Raw genomic sequence first — 21,101 nt, 5'->3', positions numbered from 1 at the left:
TATGGTGTGGACCACAGGCCATGGGGTGCAGCGATGCCCAGAGATGTACTCACCAGATACAATGGATGTGTCATGATGATGGGGGAGAGTGTTACTGTGGGAGGAGTGGTGGGGTGGGGGCAGTGGGGGTGAATGGGGACCTCATATTTTTTTTATGTAATTAAAAAAAAATGAATAAATAAAATAAAATTAAAACAAAACAAAAAAAACACAATTGAGTCTTTGACACCTTGTCAAAAAATCGGTTGGCCATAAATGTGAGGTTGATTTCTGAGCTCTCAATTCTATTCCATTGGTCTATGTGTCTACCTTGTGCCAGTACCATGCTGTTTTTTATGACTGTTTCTATTACTCTGGTTTTGTAATAATTTTTTCTTTTAATAGGCAGTGTCGCGGATTGAACCCAGGACCTCATACATGCAAAGCTGGTGCTCAACCACTGAGTCAGACCTCCTCTGTTGTAATAGGTTTTAAGATCAGGAAGTCTGAGTCCTCCAACTACATTCTTCAAGATGCTTTAGCAATGTGAGGTCCCTTACCCTTCTACATAAATTTGGTGACTGGCTTTTCCATTTCTGGACAGGAAATTTTATTAGGATTGTGTTGAATCTATAAATTCCGTTGGGTGGTATTGACATCTTAATATTTCATCTTCCAGGCCATGAAGGAACATGGAATATCCTTTCATTATTTAGGTCTTAAACTTTAATTTCTTTTAGCAATGTTCTATAGTTTTCTGTGTATAAGTCTTTTACATCCTTGGTTAGATTTATTCCTGGATATTTGATTCTTTTAGTTGCTAATGTGAATGGAATTTTTAAAAATTTTTTTCAATTGTTCATTGTTTGTGTATAGAAACACTGATTTTTGGGTATTGATCTTTTACCTGCCACTTGGCTGAAGTCATTAATTGGCTCTAGGAGCTTTATAGTGGATTTTACAGGATTTTCTGAACATAGGAACATACATCTACAAATAGCGAAAACTGTACTTCTTCCTTTCCAATTTGGATGCTTTTTATTTCTTTCTTTTTTTTTTTTTTTGCCTCATTGCTCTGGCAAGAACTTCCTTCACAATGTTGAATAATTGTGGTGACAGTGGGTATCCTGTCTTGTTCTTAAAGTTTTCAGTCTTTTGCCATTAAGCAGGATGTTAGCTGTGGCCTTTTCATGTATTTAATTTATCATTTTAAGGAATTTTCCTTCTATTCATAGTGATCTAAATGTTCTTATCAAGAAAGGGTGAAAAGGTGATGCATTTTGTTAAATGCCTTTTCTGAATCAATTGAGGTAATCATGTGTTTTTTTTCTCTTCATCCTGTTAATGTAGAGTATCACATTATTGATTTCCTTATGTTGAACCAAACTTGCATACCAAGGATAAATCCCATTTAATCATGTTGCAAAATTCTATTGCATGTTTAATATTTGCTTTGGTAGAAAGATTGAGGCCTGGAGCACCCTACTCTGCCATCTTCCCTGGAAGGAGTTCAGCACATCGTCTTTAAAGGCTACTTTTATTTTAGGAGATATACAACTTCACTTTAGATGAATTATCTAGTGTTTATCTGAACCATAAACCATCCCTAGTGTTTATCTATAACCTCAGGAAATGAGGTTACATGGGAACCTCAGGAAAGACTGTAAGGTATATTACATGAACTAGATAAATGTATAGGTAAATACATATTTTCTGTTATTCTAGTGTACTCTGGCAGTATATAGTCATTTATTTCATTTTAGATTTTTTAAAAAATGTATTTAACCAAAAAAAAAAGGCAAAATATTCATCACAATCTCATCCCAAAATGAAATTCTCAGTTATGAAAGAAATACATTACTGCCTGCTCCCCCAAACTTTCTTTTTTAATGGAGACATATTGCTGATAAAGTGGTTAAAATGATTTTGGCTCCTTATTCATTCTAAATCTTTTTTTAATTCTGACCTTAGATCACTATTCCTCATCAAAGTAGAAGGTAGCCTTCAAATATTGTAATGGTATTAAGGTTTAAATAGATCTAATTTATAAAAGATCTAAATGAGGTATTTTTTTAACTGGGAACAGTACTAATGTAATATTTTTTCCATATATTATAATACCCCAAATTAAATCACATGTTCTTTATTTTCTAAGTGGTATATAGTTAGGTATACACTCCCTTCATTGAGTATTTTTGTTCTTTATCTTCTAAGTGGTATGGAGTCAGGTAAGCTTAAGTAATCTAAATCTTACTTAGTCATATTTAGTCCAAATTTTACTTCAAGGAATTTCATCATGTGTCCATTTTCTTTGTGTGAGACAAACATCTGGAAGAGGAAAAGAGCTAGTTAAACAAAAAACTATTAGCTATGCTTACAGTAATATGCTTTTGTCAAACACCATGAATAGAAAATACAGCAAGACCATAAAACAAAGAAATAAATACATGGTTTGAAAATGAAGCAAAGAGATTTATTGGCATAAGTCAATTATATTACATTATACTTAAGTATAAAACTATAATGAAGTATTAAGAAAATTTCAATCTTTTCCCACCTGGCTCAAATAACTTACCTACTCTTCTGAACACTTTTATTTATCTCAATAATTCATTCCATATATTGCTTCATGTTAACTGAGTAACCACAGCCATTTTAAACTATATGGAAAATTAAATGTATTTCTTTTTTCCATTTAAGTATAACACTAAAAGAATCAGAATCCATTTTTCTCACCCAGTATGCTAGATATAACCATTGTTCAACTAAAAATTATATTATACAAACTTTTACCTTACTATCTCATTATTGTAATTACAATTTAGTCCAGGAAGCAGATTTGGCTCAACTGATAGAGTGTCCGCCTACCATATAGGAGGTCCAGGGTTCAAACCCAGGGCCTCCTGACCTGTGTCGTGAGCTGGCCCACAAGCAGTGCTGATGCATGGAAGGAATGCCATGCCATGCAGGGGTGTCCCCCACGTAGGGGAGCCCCACAGGCAAGGAGTACACCCCGCAAGGAAAGCCGCCCCACGTGAAAAAAGCGCTGCCTGCCCAGGAGTGGTGCTGCACACATGGAGAGCTGATGCAGCAAGATGATGCAACAAAAACACACAGATTCCTGGTGCCATTGACAAGAATGCAAGCAGACACAGAAGAACACACAGTGAACAGACAAAGGGGGCAGACAACAGGACGGAGAGGGAAGAGGAGAGAAATAAAAATAAATCTTTAAAAAAAAAATATAGCCCAGTATATTTTATTACTCAATCTGCTCTACTAAATGAGTCTCAGACAGAATTACTTACCTTCATTATAATATTCAATGTTACTGTCAGAGTACACACCAAGTAAAAATTAATCATTTTCATTGTTTTAGCTATAAAAGTTCCTTTCTTCACATTCAGCTGTGAGGGAAAATCATATAAACAAAGAAATAAGGTATTAAAAAATAAACAATTTAACAGTTAATCATAAGAATGATAAAAAGGCAATTCTAGTTACCTGGAGACACTTAGCAAACATTAAGGCTGCTATTAAACTTAATAAAGGAGACACCAATAAAGCTGGATTCTCAAATTGCAATAAATATCCCAGAAAGAGAGAAAATATGTAGATTTTATAAACTTCATGAACCTGTTGGAACAAAGATAGAAATTAATGAGAATAAAATGAATTTTGTTGTACATCTTTTCATTAACTTTGTTTAAATACATAATTTAGGACATTATTGTGCTATTAAAAATATCCATATTTTTAATGTTATGATATTAATGAATTTAACAGTTTCTTCTTAGAAAGAACTCTTCCCAAAAAAGTAAAGAACTTTAAAACCATGGGGTCTAAATCAGACTGGAAGAACCTTCTTTACTCCCGGGCTCTGGCTCAATTACACTTGATTTGCACAGTTTCATTTGCCTTCATAGTAAAATCAATTTATGCATACATTTCCAAAAATTACAAGAATCTGTAAAAACCATAATCTTTAGTAGTAGTTCTCAAAACCTACTCCAGTAAAAATGTATGGACATGAAGCATACTGCCATGGAAATGTATTTTTGCTTTTGGTCCAGTTACTATATAAAAATGATCATAAGAAAGACAAATTCAGTGTTATAATAGATGGTCTCCCAGGAAAGTTATATCTTTGTTTTCTAAAATTAAATATTATTTAACCTATAATGAAGTTAATTAATTTTATAAAGGGAAAACTTATACTGTAAACTGTAAGTATCAGGCAGAAAAATCAAAAGGCACAATGTTAAAAGTAAAAAAAGAATTAATTAATGAATGAAAGATGAGAGGGAGGAAGAAAGGGAAAAAGATAGACCCCAAAGAAGTCAGAGCCATTAAAAAAAAAAAAAGATACCTCACTGTTAGAAGTAGGATAGAGACTACTCTTGGGGGGCTGAAGTAATGACTGAAAGAGGATATGACGGGGTCTTCTATCTCTTGATTTGGTTGCCAGTTCTATAGATGTGTGCCAGTTATTGAGAAACTGTTTATCAACTCCAAAACCACTCTTATCTCTCTTCTGCCTTGTAATGCTGAGGTTGGGACTCTGCAAACTACATTTCTGCTTTTCCAGTTGGCTCCCTATTGAGCTAGAGAATACAAGATGAAGATTGCAAGGTTGAAGGAGGAAGGAGGAACTTGTTGCTTCCAGTCTGCTTGCAGTTTCTGTATCACCTCAGCAACCTTCTTCACCTTGACCGAGTAGTTCTTTCCTATTTAAGCAGCTAAATACCATAGCAGTTTTTTCAACACTTGAAGAACTAGCTTCAGCACATCTTCTTATCCCAGAAACCCGAGGACAAGCCAGCCAAAGGCTCCATCCTTGGAGGTCTGGGTCCCTGTTCCACAGGGCCCTTCTTCGGGTTCAAAGATAGAAGAAAACCTCCTTCTCTAAGTTTCTAAGTGTTAATAGTTACAAATTCTTCCTTTTGTTCCCTCAGCCCTAGGAGTGGTAGCTCCTTCTAGTAGCTGCTACCTCTATGATATTCATTAGCCATTAAACTAACAAGTTAACAAATTTATACTTGTGACAGTTTGAATTTAGTGAATCCCAAAAAGAAGAAGATATGTTCTTGAACTAATCCATTCCTGTGGGTGTGGCCCTTTTGATTGGACTACATCAGTGAGGTATGACTCAGAATGGGTGTCTGCCTTCTTAATGGAGCTTTATACAAATGGAGAAAAAGGCAGAGAGAGACAGAGAAAGGAGGCTGCCATTTTTTATCCTGCCATGTGAGAGAGGACTCAAGGTTTATTAGCTTTCAAAGCTTAAGCACAAAGCTCCCAAGATGCTGGATCTACAGAGCAGCTCAAGGCTGAATAGATGAGCCATGTGCCCGAGAGCCTACAGCTAAACTTGGGAAGAGAATGGAGCAGCTGACACTGAGAGAAGAAGCCTGGTAAGAGAAAAGCCATATGTCTGGTTGTCCACAGCTGAGCTCTGGAGGACAGTAGATTCTGGAGAGAAAGGGAGGGATCTCAGCAGAGATTGGCTGCCATCTTCTCCATGTGGCAGGACCCCAGGATCACCAGTAGCTGACTTTGGTGAGAAAGCATCTCTGTTGGTGCTTTGATTTGGATACTCCATGGCCGCAGAACTATAAGCTTTTACCCTAAATAAAATCCCAGGGAAGCAGACTTGGCCCAGTGGATAGGGCATCCGTCTACCACATGGGAGGTCCGCGGTTCAAACCCCGGGCCTCCTTGACCCATGTGGAGCTGGTCCATGCGCAGTGCTGATGCATGCAAGGACTGCCGTGCCATGCAGGGGTGTCCCCCACGTAGGTCAGCCCAACGCACAAGGAGCGTGCCCTGTAAGGAGAGCCGCCCAGCGCAAAAGAAGGTGCGGCCTGCCCAGGAATGGCACCGCACACACGGAGAGCTGACACAACAAGATGATGCAACAAAAAGAAACACAGATTCCCATGCCGCTGACAACAACAGAATCGGACAAAAACAAGAAGACGCAGCAAATGAACACAGAGAACAGACAACTGGGGGGAGGGGAGAGAAATATATAAAAACAAATCTTAAAAAAAAAAATCCCAATTACAAAAGCCAACCCATTTCTTGTACTTTGCATTCCGCTGCATTGTGGCAAACTATGACACCTGGTTAACTATTCTTTCTATTAAATTCTCTCTGTTGAAATAACCTAAATATTTGGTATTGGGTCATCTAAGTATATGGGATGAAGAAAAAGAAGAGGGGAGCAGGGGGAGCTCAGTGGCTGAGCACCTGCTTCCCATATACAAAGGCCCAGGTTCAATCTCTTGTACCTCCTACAGATAAGAAGAGCAAAAAGAATTCCCAAATTTCTGGCTTATATTAAATACTATTAAATATTTGGTAAATGAATGGAAAAAAGATAATAAAGGATTAAAAAAGAAACAGAAAGGAACCAAATGTTGATGAAGACAGAGAGCAACAGGAGTCCTTTATCTCCTGCTAATGGGGGTATAAACTGATATGTCTATTCTGCAAAAATGCTTGGTATTATCTAATTAGGTTGAATATGCATATAACCTTTGACTTGTAATTCCACTGGTAGGTAAATACTCTAGAGAAATCTTGCACATATCTAAAAGGTGACATGTATAAGAATGCATGTATCAAGATTGAGTATATGTACATATAGAAACTGGCAACAAAATATAATGTCCATCAACAGAACGTATACATTTAAAAAAAAAATGAATAAAATACAGCTTTGAACATCTCCATGGATGAATTTCAAAAGCAAACCAGAAAAAAATTAACAATATATTATTTGCAATGTATTTTTTAGGAATATACACAGAGGTGGTGTAAAAAAAAAAAAGGGAAAAGGAAAGGATTAACTTCAGGAAAGTTAATCACTGTGGGGAAGGGAGCAGGATGAGACCAGAAATAAGTTCAAGAGGAGACTTCTAGGGTATTTGAATGTTCCATTTCTTGGTCAAGTTAGTGGAGTAATCATATTTTATTCTATAAACTGCATATACAGCATATATACATACTTCTGTACATGATCTATATTTCACTTTTTTTTTTTTTAAGAAACAAAGGGAAGAAGGAAGAATGGCTAGAAATGGAGAGGAAGCACAAAAGTGACTTTGGTTAAGCAGGCCCAGTTTAAGGGGATTTCAAAGTGCTCCTAAAAGGGCTGGGGGAAAATGAACCTAGCAATCTTTTGAATAGAAGTACAAATCAGAGCCTATTAAAAGACTTCCCTTCAAAACAACCTTAAAAGCTGAATGGTTTTAAGACACAAACACCACAATCAATCTTTAAAATGAAATAGTTTAAAGATACAATACTATTCAAACATTTTTTCTTGATTTAAAATCGTAATTTCAAAATGACATAATACCTTGTCACTTTGTTCAAGTGAAAAGCTATCTAGAAGGAATAGAGATATTGCTTGAAGAAACAGGAGATAGTGGCTGTATTCCCACATCATCATAAAAGTGTAAGTTGAAGCACTCATCAACAAATAGCAAAACCTCTAGGGAAAACAAAATAAAGAAACTAAGTATCAATTTGTTTATTATTATAAAAATCTCTGCGCTTGTTACCTCAAAGTTGCAGCTCTTTTATTGGTTCAATCTTAAGCTATACAATTCTTGAAATTTTATTTTTAAATTGCATAATAGTTATAAAATCCTTATAGAAAAGGCAAGATTTTAAATAACACATTCTAGAAAGAAAGAAATCAACCATTTGTTCAATGTCATATTGAGACTCTCAGATATTAAGAAAATAAAAAAGAACATCAAGAACATCAAGAACAATATTCTTTTATCCCAAAAGTATAATAAATATAAGGAAATGGCTTTACTAAACTTGACTGGTAGGCTATTGTTATTGTGGGAAATAATATTTTCAATTCAGTGCTGCTTCACATTGTCCTAAGAGCTTTCATTAAATACTCACTTTATGTCTCTGCCTATTCTACAACCTAAGTCTTTGCTTTTTTTTTTTTCATTTCCTCTCCAGTACTTGTATAGTCAACCTGACAAAGCTCTCGGTTGTTTTCTTCTGTTAAACTACTGGACATGAGGATCTAATTACCTTTGCCATTTACATGGTTAAAATCAATTCTGTCCTTCCAACTGCATCTCCCAAGTGATCCCCTAGTGAGCCACCAAGTCTGCAACAAACCCACCATGTTTCAGCATATTTCTTACAAACCTTCTTCTCTCCTTCCCTGCATGGATCTGCTTATTTATGCCCAATTCCTCCACTAGCTGCAGTATCAAGAAGGACAATAAGGGCCAGATCAAGAAACCTAAGAAAGAATTGTATTCTCTTCTCATGCTAAATCTTTCAAGACTCAGCTGACTATACTCGATAAATTTTGAGCCAGAAATACTTCACTTCAGCCATCAGCAGATATAAGAATTTTCCAGCATCCTGAATCAGATTAAGACCAAAGAACAAAATGTAAGTGATGGCAAAATTCTACCAGTTGGTCAAAGAATACCAACTGCAAGGTCCAGAAGAGCTCAGCACCTACAGAAGAAATAAGCTTCTTCACACAAAAACTGGTAAAATCTGAGTAAGGTCTGTACCTGAATTAATAGTGTTGTACTTCAACACCTATCTCAGGAAGCAGAGAGTCTGCAACTGCAAGCAATACAATTCCATCCATCTGCCCCATGGGATCTAAGCTCCCTCTCAATCAGAAACAGGGTAGGCATCACCATCCCAAAATCTCTCAAGACTGAGGAATGAACAAACATGCGGGTGGAAAGCAACCACGTACTTAAGTATATTTATGATTATTCTAGCAATGGAAGAACTTTTTATCATTGTTATAAAAGCAGTAACCACAAGAGGTTCTTAGGGGTGGGAGAGGGAAAAGTGCAACACGGGGGCATTTTTGGGACACTGGAATTGCCCTGCATGACAATGCAATGACAGATATAGGGCATTACACATTTTGTCAAAAACTATAAAATTGTGCAGGGCAAAGTGTAAACTATAATGTAAATTATGGTCCTTGCCTAGTATAATGGTTCAATATGTGTTCTATTGTAACAAATATACCACACTAATGGAAGATGTTGTTAATGTGGGAAAGTGTGGGAGGGGTAGAGGGTGGGGGATATGGGAATCCACTGTATTTTCAATGCAATATTTATGTAATCTAAAGCTTCTTTAAAAATAAAATATATATATATATATATATATATATTAAAAAAATAATATTGTACCAATGCCAATTTCCTAGTTTTGTATTCTATATTTTGGCCAGGTAAGATATTATCATTGGGGGGAAGCTAAGTGAAGAGTTCACAGGAATTCTCTGTACTATATTTGAAACTTTTTGCAACACTTAAAGTTCAAAGAAGGGACGGGGTGGAGAGAAGGGTGGAGAGGGGGCCAAGGAGAAAGGTTAATTTAAGGATTGGGCAGTTTTGCTTTTTAAAAAGTCAGGTTGTTAAAATGAAGCATTAAGAAAACATCATATTTTTGTAGAATCCTTAATATTATTACTCCATTAATATTTGCATAAATTTTGTTCTTCTTGTATACTTCTGAGTACCATATTAGTGAGAGGCTAGTTATAAATAAATAATCAGGGAAACGGACTTAGCCAAGTGGTTAGCGCGTCCGTCTACCACATGGAAGGTTCGTGGTTCAAACCCCAGGCCTCCTTGGCCCGTGTGGAGCTGGCCCATGCGCAGTGCTGATGCACGCAGGGAGTGCCCTGCCACACAGGGGTGTCCCCCGCGTAGGGGAGCTCCACACGCAAGGAGTATACCCGGTAAGGAGAGCCACCCAGTGCGAAAGAAAGCGCAGCCTGCCCAGGAATGGCGCCGCCCACACTTCCCAAGCCGCTGATGACAACAGAAGCGGACAAAGAAACAAGACGAAGCAAATAGACACAGAGAACAGACAACCGGGGGAGGAGGGGAATTAAATAAATAAATCTTTTGAAAAATAAATAAATAAATAAATAATCAAACAGCTAATAAATAAAATGTTTTCCCTTTAACTTTACACAGGAAGGAAGGAAGGGAGGGAGGGAGGGAGGGAAGAAAGGTAGGAGGGAGGGGAAAATGCTATGAAATACTTTCAAAGGAAAGAAAAATAATGGTGGTTAAATGAAAAGGGGAATAGTGCCTGCTTCCCATGTACGAGGTCCTGATTTCAATCCCAGGAACCTGCTAAAAATAAACAAATGAAAAAAACAACTCTCACTGCGGAGCCAATGTAGCTCAGTGGTTGAGCACCTGTTCCCATGTACGAGGTCCGAAAAAAAAAAAGGAGGAAAACAAAATGTAACACAACTTAAGAGTATACACCGGGGAGGAGGATGTGGCTCAGGTGGGCTCCCATCTACCATACAGGAGGCCCCGGGTTTGATTCCCAGTGTCTCCTGATGAAGGCAAGCTGACTCATACCACCAAAGAGAGCTGACGGCCTGTGTGCTGTGGAGAGCTGAGACAGTAAGCCCAAACAACAAGAGTGGGGGGAATAAATAAATGAAGTAGAATAAAGACATCTTTCCAAAAAAAAAAAAAAAGAGTATACACTATTCTTGAATCCCTTCTCAAAGTTTAGGGTCCGTGGTAACAACAGTTGAGGGGAATGTGGTAGAGGAAGTGTGAGATTGGCAGCCTTGGATGGAAGGGAAATATACTATTTGCCGTATACCAATTTGCACTAATAGCTGTTTTTTACAATGTGTAATGTGCATGTATTACGTTTTAAGTTTAAAATATGGCTATTAGAAAGAAAAATTATATAAGATGGCAATGACAAAAGACACACTGAAAATAAATATGGTATGGGAGTGGGGAAAAATCTTACAAATATTATCCTACCTTTTCCAGAAATCCTATTTTTAAAATAAATAAGAATAATGATTTTATTTAAAAGGTCTTGATTAAACCTTCCTTTAGGCAACAGAAGTTTCTTTTTAGTTAAAAATATCTGCTTAAGCAGATCATTTCTGTATAGCACACCCTTTTATTCAGAAACTGAAGAAAAATTCTTCCCTAAAAGAAGGCTGCATAATCCAAACAGGAAAACACTAAATTATAAACTCCCTGACTATTATAGAAAAACTATCGTAGAAAATACTCTTGCTCAGAAAGTTCTTTATACAAACACAACAAACAATATAATTACAAATCTAATCTGAAATATGCTCATATTGTTTCACATTAAAAGGGAAATTTTAGAGTTATAAAAAATGAAACAATAAACTTTGCTATGCCCAGGACATTTGTCATGACTGAAAGGAGAGAAACAGTGTATTTTTTCAGCGATTTCAAAAGGGAACCATAAATACGTTCTATTTCCCAGTCAACCAAGTTTAACAGAAGCCGTTCCTTGGCCCCCATGTTCTCTTTTTCTCTTAATCCAACTGTTGGTTGCCTTTGCTACCATGTCTATTTTATTTTATGTATTTAAAATCATTATTCTAAGGCAGCCTATAGGTTTCATCTGACTGCCAAAAGGATTTATGACACACACAAAAATTGGGAATCTAAACTATATAGGACAGTCTCATGAAACTTTCACTAACCTACCTGATACCTCAGTCACAGAAAACTTAGAAAACAGAGACTATGTAGAGCTACCATAAAAGTTAGCACTGCTATTATTTGTAGCACTCTTTATATTTCCATTAATATTTTTTAAAATTATGATGACTAAAGGATATCAGTGTTTAAGTGGTAAAATAACAGAGGGACAGATTAATTTTCAAAATAAGATATACTTCATATATTTGTCAAGTAAATGCATTTCAATGATATAATATGTATTGTCTCCTAAAAACAATTTGCTATCAATCAGATTACAGAATAACAGTGATACAACAAGGCTAGCTTTTTATATTCTAAATTAATAACCAAGGTTCATGGAATGTAACTTAACTCTTAGTATGAGCATCTTTAAAATGATGTACCACATTTGCACTATATGAAAATTAACTATGATTGATAAAATAGATTTGTATCTTACCTCTGCATAAGTATTTAAGTTGCTTTTTAAATAGCCTGTAAGTGCAGCAACTTGACATGCAAAATACGGTAGAGCCCAGTTTTCTCTTAAAGGAATGGAGTATTCGATTCTTGTTGTATCTACCCTAAAAATAAACCATAGATAAACAGCAATATAGCAAGACATTATATTTGTGTAAGACTACACCTTTCAAAGAACTTTCACACACATCTTATTCTTCTCCATAACAATTCTGAGGTAGGCAAAGACACCACCACCACTGGCCTACACAGCATCTTTCAGCAAATTGATATAGTGTCTTCCCTCCCTTCCTCCCTAACTCCCCTTCCCCCAGAAGACTCAGCTGTTGTGTACTGCTTGGGGAACAGATGGGCCACCATGAAACTTTGAAAAAGCACCCCTACTCTGGGCAGACTCATGCTAAAGCATACAGCCTGCTGCAGAGTACACTGAATTTCATTCCCCATCTCCCTTGACCCTTAATGAGGATCTAGAACACAGTTTACACTAACTGTGTGTAATTAGTACACCTGGCTAGCAGGTCCAAAGTTCTTATCCCCTTTTACATTAAGGAATATGAAGATCAGAGAAATGATGTGACCTAATAAAGGTGATACAGGTAGTAGGTGGAAAAAATGGGATTGCAATGTATATCTCCTGATACCTGATTTAATAATCTTTTCAGTTAGCAGGTTAATGTTTAATTTTTTGAAATCCTCCAGAATTACCATTACAGTAGTTCTTCATGAGATACATCTAGAGATCTTTGAGAATTCCCAGAATCACAATAGATACTTTTGTAGGCACCCCCTAAATTTCTCATAAATCATTGAGAACCTGTTGTTGCCTGTACATATCCTCTCACCACACAAGAACTATTTCTTCAACAATTATTAAACTTGGATTTCTTATACTCAATGGCTATTTTCCAAACAAAAACATTACTATTCTTTGAAAAATAATGGAAATTGCTGCATAACTAGCATAAGTAACAGAGATGGACATACTTGCATGCAATTTAGTATACTTACTAGCAAAAGGACACACCTCTGCATCCTAGTATTAAATTTAGCAAGTTACATTTCCAATTACACCTATTATGAAGCACAGGATTATTGCAAATAATCAAAGTAACAAATACTAAATCCTTATAGGCCCAAAATTAATAGTTACAACTCTAATAAAACCAACCAGGCTCAGCATGAAACCAAGCCAAAAGAAATATAGACACAAACTTCAAAAATCCATGAAATGACTTCCAGGAAGATGGCGATCTAGAAAGACACAGGACTCTCTCCTCTCCTAGAAAAATAGTTAAAGGACAGGCAGAAATGGCCTGGGAAAAAATGTTCTGGGGTTTAGGATACCAGGGGAAGGCTGGACACTGCACAGAAGAGAGGGGGGCAAAGGAAAAGAACTGGGACAGCAAAATTGTGAGTTAAAGCTGCAGTTGCTACTGCTGGCACCCTCCCCCACCCTATAACAATTTTGAATTCTCAGGTCTCCAGCTGGTAGCTACAGATAAAGGTGGTCCTAGGCATCCACCTCCCCAAGAAATGGGAGAGAGAGGGACACAGCATAAGGACGACTCAGCTTTTGACCCACAATTTGGTCTGCTGTGTCTCACAGGCCCTTCCAGGCCGGCTTGGAACTAAAGCGATCCGACCCCACGATCACTCTGCTTACTCACCGGACTGTTTTTTGAGGACGCAGAAGGGAGTGAAATTATTTCCTACCCAGGGAAAAGGAAGAAAAGAAAGCCTGAATGATGAGGCTCTTAGCCTCCAGGCAGGATCCTCTAACATACTAATACTGTCTCAGTTGCAGCAAACCAACCCTCCCATCAGATTTTGAACTGCGAAGCCTGTGAAAAGCACCATCTGCTGACCAACCAAAGAAGTGCATGTGAGGAAATTAAAAGTAAGTAAAAGGTTTTTTCCAGCCTCTATAGCCTCCCTCCCCAAGGCCCACGGAAGGTCTGCAACCCATTACTGGTTCCAGGGCCAAGATTTGAGCAACTAACAGGGACAACCCTACAGACCCAGAACAGGATGAACTAAGCATCAAAGAACATTACTAACTTACAACTTCCTGACACTAAATTCCAACAGAGTAAAGTCACCATCAATATCAGATGCTGGGGGTAGCAAAGGTAGATCAAGTGGTTGAGGGCCTGCCTCCCAAATAGGAGATCCTGGGTTTGATTCCCAGTGCCTCCAGAAAAAAAACAAAAAAAAACAAGCAAAACAAACAAACTCAGGGAATCCAATGTGGCTCAGTGGTTGAGTAACAGCTTCCCACATACAAGGTTTCGGGTTCAATGCCCAACCCCAGCACATCCAAAAAAATAAAAATAAAAATCAGATTTGAGGGAGCAGATTTGGCTTAAGAAGTTGCGTATCTACTTCCTACGTGGGAGGCCTGGGATTGGTTCCTGGTGTCTTCTGAAAATAAACAAAAAGCAAATAAGCAGGGAAAAAAAACAACTCAGGAAAGCCAATTTGGCTCAGTAGTTGAGTGCTGGCTTCCTGCATGTGAGGTCCAGGGTTCAATCCCTGGCACCTCATAAAAACAAACAAACAAACAAAACACAAAACAAGAAAACAAACAAAAAAATCCAATTTTTAGACATCAGCAAAAAATTACAAGCCACACTAAGAAAATGGAAGAAATGGCCCAAGCAAAGGAATATATCAAAGCCCCAGATGAGACACAGGATTTGAGACAACTAAAAATAAATATAAAATTAAAAAAAAAAAAATCTTAAAAAAAATGACACTGAGCTAGCACAAGGAAGAATTTGAAAACCTGAACAGAGAAATAACAGAGCTCATGGGAATGAAAGGCAAACAGGTGAGGCATACATTCAGAGGCATGCAACAGCAGACTCAACAACAAATAAGAAATAAATGATATTATACATATATTATATATATATATTATATATATAACAGCTGAAATGGAAGAGACAGAAGAACAGAGAGAAAAGAATGGAAAAAATTGAGCAGGGACTCAGGGAGCTGAATGATAATATGAAATGCAACAACAAACATGTCATGGGAGTTCTAGAAGAACAGAGGGAAAAAGAACAGAAAGAGTATATGAGGAAATAATAGCTGAAAATTTCCCAACTCTCATGAAAGAAATGAACTTACATGTTCAAGAATTATAGTGTACCTCTATCAGAATAAATCCTAATAGACTACTCTAAGACACATACCACTCAGAATACCAAACATTAAAAATAAAAAGAAAATTCTGAGAGCAACAAGGAAGAAGCAAACCATCACACACAAGGGATTCCCAGTAAGACTCAGTGTGGATTTCTCATCAGAAACCATGGAGGCAAGAAGACAGTGGTATGATACAATTAGGATACTGAAAGAGAAAAACTACCAGCCGAGAATTCTTTATCCCACAAAATCACCCTTCAAATATGAAATTGAGTTTAAACCCTTCACAAATTAAAAAGAAACTAAAATTTTGCAAAAAAAGAATCTGTCTTAGAGGGAGGTTTAGAGCCTGGAAAAAAAAGACGAGAGAGGCTTGGAGGAAGTAGAGAAGGCAAGAACAGCTCTCTCTCGATATAAGAGGTGGAGTGGACATCACCATCCCAGGGTCCACAGGATGGAGGAATAAAATACGGATTAGAGTGGACTTACTGGTATTCTACTTTGGACTATTGTGACTAGTAATGGAAGAATATGTAGCATCGATGTGGAGAAAGTGGCCACAGTAGTTGCTGAGGGGAAGGAGAGGGAAGAAGAGATGTGATATGGGGGCATTTTTGGGACTTGGAGTTGTCCTAAATGATATTGCAAGGACAGATGCTGGACATTTTATATACTGCCATAACCCACTGAATGTACTAAGGGAGAGTGTAAATTACAATGCAAACTATTATCCATGCGGTGCAGGAGTGCTCCAAAATGTATTCACCAAATGCAATGAATGTGCCACAATGATGAAAGAGGTTGTTGTTGTGGGAGGAGTGGGGTGGGGTGGGGTGTGCAGTATATGGGAACCTCTTATGTTTTTTTTTTCACTATTTTTTTTAAATGTTACATTAAAAAATATAAGAGGTCCCCATATATCCCCATCACTCATATTTTTTAATGTAACATGTCTTGTGATCTATGTATCTTCAAAAAAATACAATTAAAAAATAAATTAATAATAATTTTAAAAGGCAAGAATAACAGAAAGGATAGTGCAAAGAGTAAAAAAGACAGACAAAAATAAGATATGATATATGAAAACTAAAGAATAAAATGGTGGAAGTAAATAATGCATTTACAATAATATCACTGCATGATTAAACTCCCCGATCAAAAGATAAAGGCTGACAGAATTGATAAAAAAAAAAAACAAGGCATCCATATGCTGCCTAAAAGAGACTCACCTTAGATCCAGGGATATAAAGCAGCTGAAAAAAATATTCCAGGCAAACAGTAACCAAAAAAGAGCAGGACTATTTGTACTAATATAGGACAAAACAGACTTTAAATGCAAAAAAGTTATGAGATACAGAAGGACTTTATATATTAATAAAAGAGACAATCCATCGGGAAGAAATGACAGTCATAAGTATCTCTGCACCTAACCAGGGTTCCTCAAAATACAAGAGACAAACTCTGGCAAAACTGAAGGGAGAAATAGACATCTCTACAATAGGTGTTGCAGACTTCAACACACCACTCACATCACTAGACAGAAGATCAACAAGGAAACAGGAACTTGAATAATATGATAAAGGAGTGAGACCTAACAGACATATACAGAACGTTACATCCCAAATCACCAGGTAATACATTCTTTTCAAGTACTCATGGATCTTTCTCCTGGATAGACCACATGTTAGGTCACAAGGCAGGTCTCAATAAATATAAAAAGACTGAAATTCTACTAAGCACCTTCTCATATCATAATGGAATGAAATTGGATATCAGTAAAAATAGGAAAGGGGGAAATTCACAAATGTGTGGAGGCTGAACAACACACTCCTAAACAATCAGCAGGTCAAAGAAGAAATTGGAAGAGAAACCAGTAAGTATATTAAGACAAATGAAAATGAGAACACAACTTATCAAAACTAATGGGATACAGTGAAGGCAGTGAAGGCCCTAAATGCCTATATTAAAAAAGAATGACCTAAAATCAAAGACCTAACTGAACAACTGGAGAGACTAGAAAAAGAACAGCAAGCCATTCCTAAAGCACAAGGAGAGAATAAAAATTAGAAAAGAAATAAATGAAATTGAGAACAAAAATAGAGAAAATCAACTAAACCAAAAGATGGTCCTTTGCGAAGATCAATAAAATTGACAAAGCCTTAGCTATATTAACAAAGATAAAAAGAGAGAAGGTACAAATAAATAAATCAGAAATGAAAGGGGGGATTTTATAACTGACCCCACAGAAATAAAAAGGATCATGAGAGGATACTATGAGAAACTGCATGCCAACAAACTAGACAAAATAGATGAAATGGACAAATTCTGAGAAACACACAAACTACTTACACTGACACTACAAGAAATATGAGAACTTAACAAGCTAATCACAAGCAAAGAGATTGAATCTGTCATCAAAAATCTCCCAACAAAGGAAAGTCCAGGACCAGATGGCTTTACAAGTAAACTCTACCAAGCATTTTAAGAATTAACACCAATCCTGTTTATAATCTTTCAAAAAATTGAAGAGGAGGAAAAATTACCCAACACATTTTATGAAGCCAACATCATCCTAATACTAAAGCCAGATAAACACACTACAAAAAAACAAAATTACCACCAATCTCTCTAATGAACATAGATGCAAAAGTTCTCCACAAAACACTTGTAAATAGAATCCAAGAGCATATCAAAAGATATCAAATTGTGGAAGTTTGAGATTATTTATGAATCCCAAAAAAAGAAAGACTATGTTTGTAAGCTAATCTATTCCTCTGGGTGTGATACACTTTGATCACATTAAATTCAGTAAGGGGCCTCTGATTAAGTTTACTTGATAAGGTCAATTTAGGGCTACATCAATAAGGTGTAACTCAGGTTGAGTCCCCACCCCCTCGGTGGGCCAATATAATTGGACACTCATTCAAGATGACTCCAGAGGAGAGAACTTCGTTGTTTTGATCATAGCATGTGACAGAAAGGAAAAGGCTCAAGCAGCTAGAGCGGGGAAGAGAAATGAACAATTTGCCTGACAGCTTACAACTGACTGTGGGAAGATGGCCAAGACTGCTCTAGAAAGTCCTGAAAGAAATAGGCCCTAAGCCAGGAGAGAGAAGAAGCAAGGCCTATATGCCAGTCTATAGCTGAGATGAGAAAAAGCCCAAAAGGGAAGGATGAACCATTGCAGAGATCAGCAACCATCTTGCTTCAGTACGTGGCAACTGATTTTGGGGAGAAAGCAACCTTGAGCTGGACTCTTCAGGTCATTATAACTTTAGGTGTTTACCTCACATAAATACCCTTTATAAAAGCCAACAGGTACTTTGCAGTAGCACCCCTTTGGCAAACCAACACAACCACCAAGTGGGATTTATTCCTGGTATGCAAGGGAGGTTCAACATAATAAAATCAATTAACATAATACACATTAACGAATTGAAGGGAAAAACCTCATGATCATCTCAATCAATGCAGAAAATGCATTCTACAAAATCTGACATCCTTTCTTGATAAAAACATTTCAAAAGATTTGAGAAAGGGCATATATGAAAACCCCACAGCCAACATCAAAGTCAAGATCAGGAATAAGACAAGGATGCCCACTGTCACCACTGTTATTCACTGTGCTAGAAGTTCTAGATAAAGCAATTAAGAAAAAAAAGGAGGGGGGGGGCACCCAAATAGAAAAAGAGGAAGTAAAACTCTATTTGCCACTGACATCATCATATTTAGAAAGTTCTGAAATGTCTACCACAAAGCTACTTGAGCAATAAATGAGTTCAGCAAAGTGGCAGGATACAAGATCAACATGAAAAAATCAGTAACTATGTTTCTATTACTAGTATTGAACAATCTAAGGAGGAATCAGGGAAAAAATACCATTTACGATAGCAACAAAAGACTCAAATACCAAGGGGTCATTTTAACCAAGGGAAGTATAGGAAGTATATGCAGAAAATGACAAAACAATACTAAAAGAAATCAGTGAAGACCTAAACAAATAGAAAGACATTCTATGTTCACAGACTGGGAGACTAAATATCATAAAGATGTCAATGCTACCAAAACTGATTTACCAGACTTATATGGAAGGGAAAAGCACCATAATAGCCAACAGCATTCTCAAAAAGAAGAGAGATGTGGAAGGGCTTACACTAGACCTTGAAACATATTACACAAAGCTACCGTAGTCAAAACAGCGTGGTATTGGCAAAAGATAAACACATTGATCACTGGTGGTTTCTAGGCTCTTACACTCAAAGCACAAGCAACAAAAGAAAAAATAAATGAGATCTCCTCAAAGCTAAACACTTTTTTTAAAGATTATTTTATTTTATTTCTGCCCCCTCCCTCCACTGTCTGCTCTCTGTGTCCATTCACTGTGTGTTCTTCTGTGTCTTCTTGTATTCTCATTAGGTGGCTCCAGGAACTGACTCTGGGACCTTCTGGAATGGGAGAGAGGGAATCATTCTCTTGTGCCACCTCAGCTCCCTGATCTGCTGCATCTCTTATTCTTTCTCCTCTGTGTCTTTTTGTTGCATCATCTTGCTGTTATCAGCTCTTCACCTGGGCCACACTCCTGCACAGGGCAGTACTCTGCGCAGGCCAGTAGGCCTTCACCAGGAGACCCTGGGCATCAAACCCTGGACCTCCTATATGGTAGACAAGCCCAACTGCTTGAGCCATATCTGCTTCCCAAAGTTAAACATTTTTGCACCTCAAAATTCTTTGTCCAAAGGGTAAAAAGACAGCCTACTCAAAGGGAAAAAATATTTGGAAATTACTTATCTGACAAGGGCTTAATAACCCATGATATATAAAGAGATGTTACAATTCAACAATAAAAAGACAATCCAATTTAAAAATGAGCAAAAGTCTTGAATAGACATTTGTCCAAAGAAGAAATACAGATGGCAAAAAAAAAAAAAAAACGTTCAACATCACTAGTGATTAGGGAAATGCAAATCAAAGCTACAATGAGACATCATTTCACATTTATTAGAGTGGCCACTATTAAAAGTTCAGAAAATTACAAGGATTGGAGAGAGACAGAATGCTTATTCACTGTTGCTGGGAATGCAGAATGGTACAGCCACTATGGAGGACTCTTTAGCAGTTCCTAAAGAAGCTGAGTACAGATCTGCCACATGACCTGGCAATATCACTACTTGGTATATACCCAGAAGAACTGAGAGTAGCGACATGAGCAGACACCTGCACACCCATGTTCATAGCAGCAGTACTCACGATTGCCAAAAGATAGAAACAACCCACGTGTCCATCAACTGATGAGTGAATAAACAAACTGTGGTGTATATACACGATGGAATATTATGAAGCTGTAAGAAGAAATGAAGTCATGAAGTATGACAAAATGGATGAACCTGGAGGACATAAGGTTGAGTGAAGCAAGCCAGATACCAAAGGACAAATATGGGATGGTTGTGCTATTATCAACTAAATATATTGTGTAATATATGAAGTTAATAACTTGAATGTGGGTATAGCAGTTTGATATTACTTATTAATTCCAAAAAAGATATTTCTTTATGTTTGTAAACTGGCCTTTTCCTCTGGGAATGATAATCCTTTGATTGTACTAGATTCAGCTGAGACATCTGATTAAATGATTCTAAGATTAGAGCTTTAATTCAACTATGTCATTACAGTGCGACTCAGTGCTGAGTCCCCACCCCCTTGGTGGGCTGATACAGAGAAGTAGATATGTGGAAAAAGATAAAGCAGAGGAGAAAACTTGGTTTTGATTTTGGAGTCTCAGAAAGAAAGGAGATATTCGCCTGATAGTTTACAGCTGACCTTGTGAAGAGAACAGAGCAGCTGAGAAGCCCTGAGTGATGAGCCTTATACCAGCCTATACCTGAGATCAGAAGAAGCTGGGCCCACAGAGCCTTAAGAGGGAAGAGGAAGGCTGAACCCTCACAGATGTTGCCCACCAATTTGCGTCAACTTGTG

At 37.1% G+C, this 21,101-nt stretch overlaps 1 protein-coding gene across 4 annotated transcripts in view; it reads right to left on the bottom strand.

The window, feature by feature from the left end:
• The window catches only part of DPY19L4 (dpy-19 like 4), a 103,674-nt gene that overhangs the window by 36,300 nt on the left and 46,273 nt on the right, over window positions 1–21,101 (bottom strand). For 2 of the 4 annotated variants that reach the window (XM_071207925.1, XM_004474701.4), the window contains 5 exons: window positions 11,956–12,079; window positions 7,346–7,480; window positions 3,484–3,615; window positions 3,288–3,386; window positions 2,234–2,307 (listed from right to left, as the gene is read on the bottom strand). In XM_071207925.1, the coding sequence (XP_071064026.1) occupies window positions 2,234–2,307; window positions 3,288–3,386; window positions 3,484–3,615; window positions 7,346–7,480; window positions 11,956–12,079 (564 nt within the window). The remainder of the gene's footprint in view (window positions 1–2,233; window positions 2,308–3,287; window positions 3,387–3,483; window positions 3,616–7,345; window positions 7,481–11,955; window positions 12,080–21,101) is intronic. The other 2 variants (XM_071207926.1, XM_004474702.4) reach the window with 1 other exon arrangement.

Source organism: Dasypus novemcinctus, chromosome 14, assembly GCF_030445035.2.
Source record: "Dasypus novemcinctus isolate mDasNov1 chromosome 14, mDasNov1.1.hap2, whole genome shotgun sequence".
Taxonomy (NCBI): Eukaryota; Metazoa; Chordata; class Mammalia; order Cingulata; family Dasypodidae; genus Dasypus; species Dasypus novemcinctus.
Note: the sequence above shows the minus strand (reverse complement) of the source record. Positions and strands in the feature narration are given on the sequence as shown.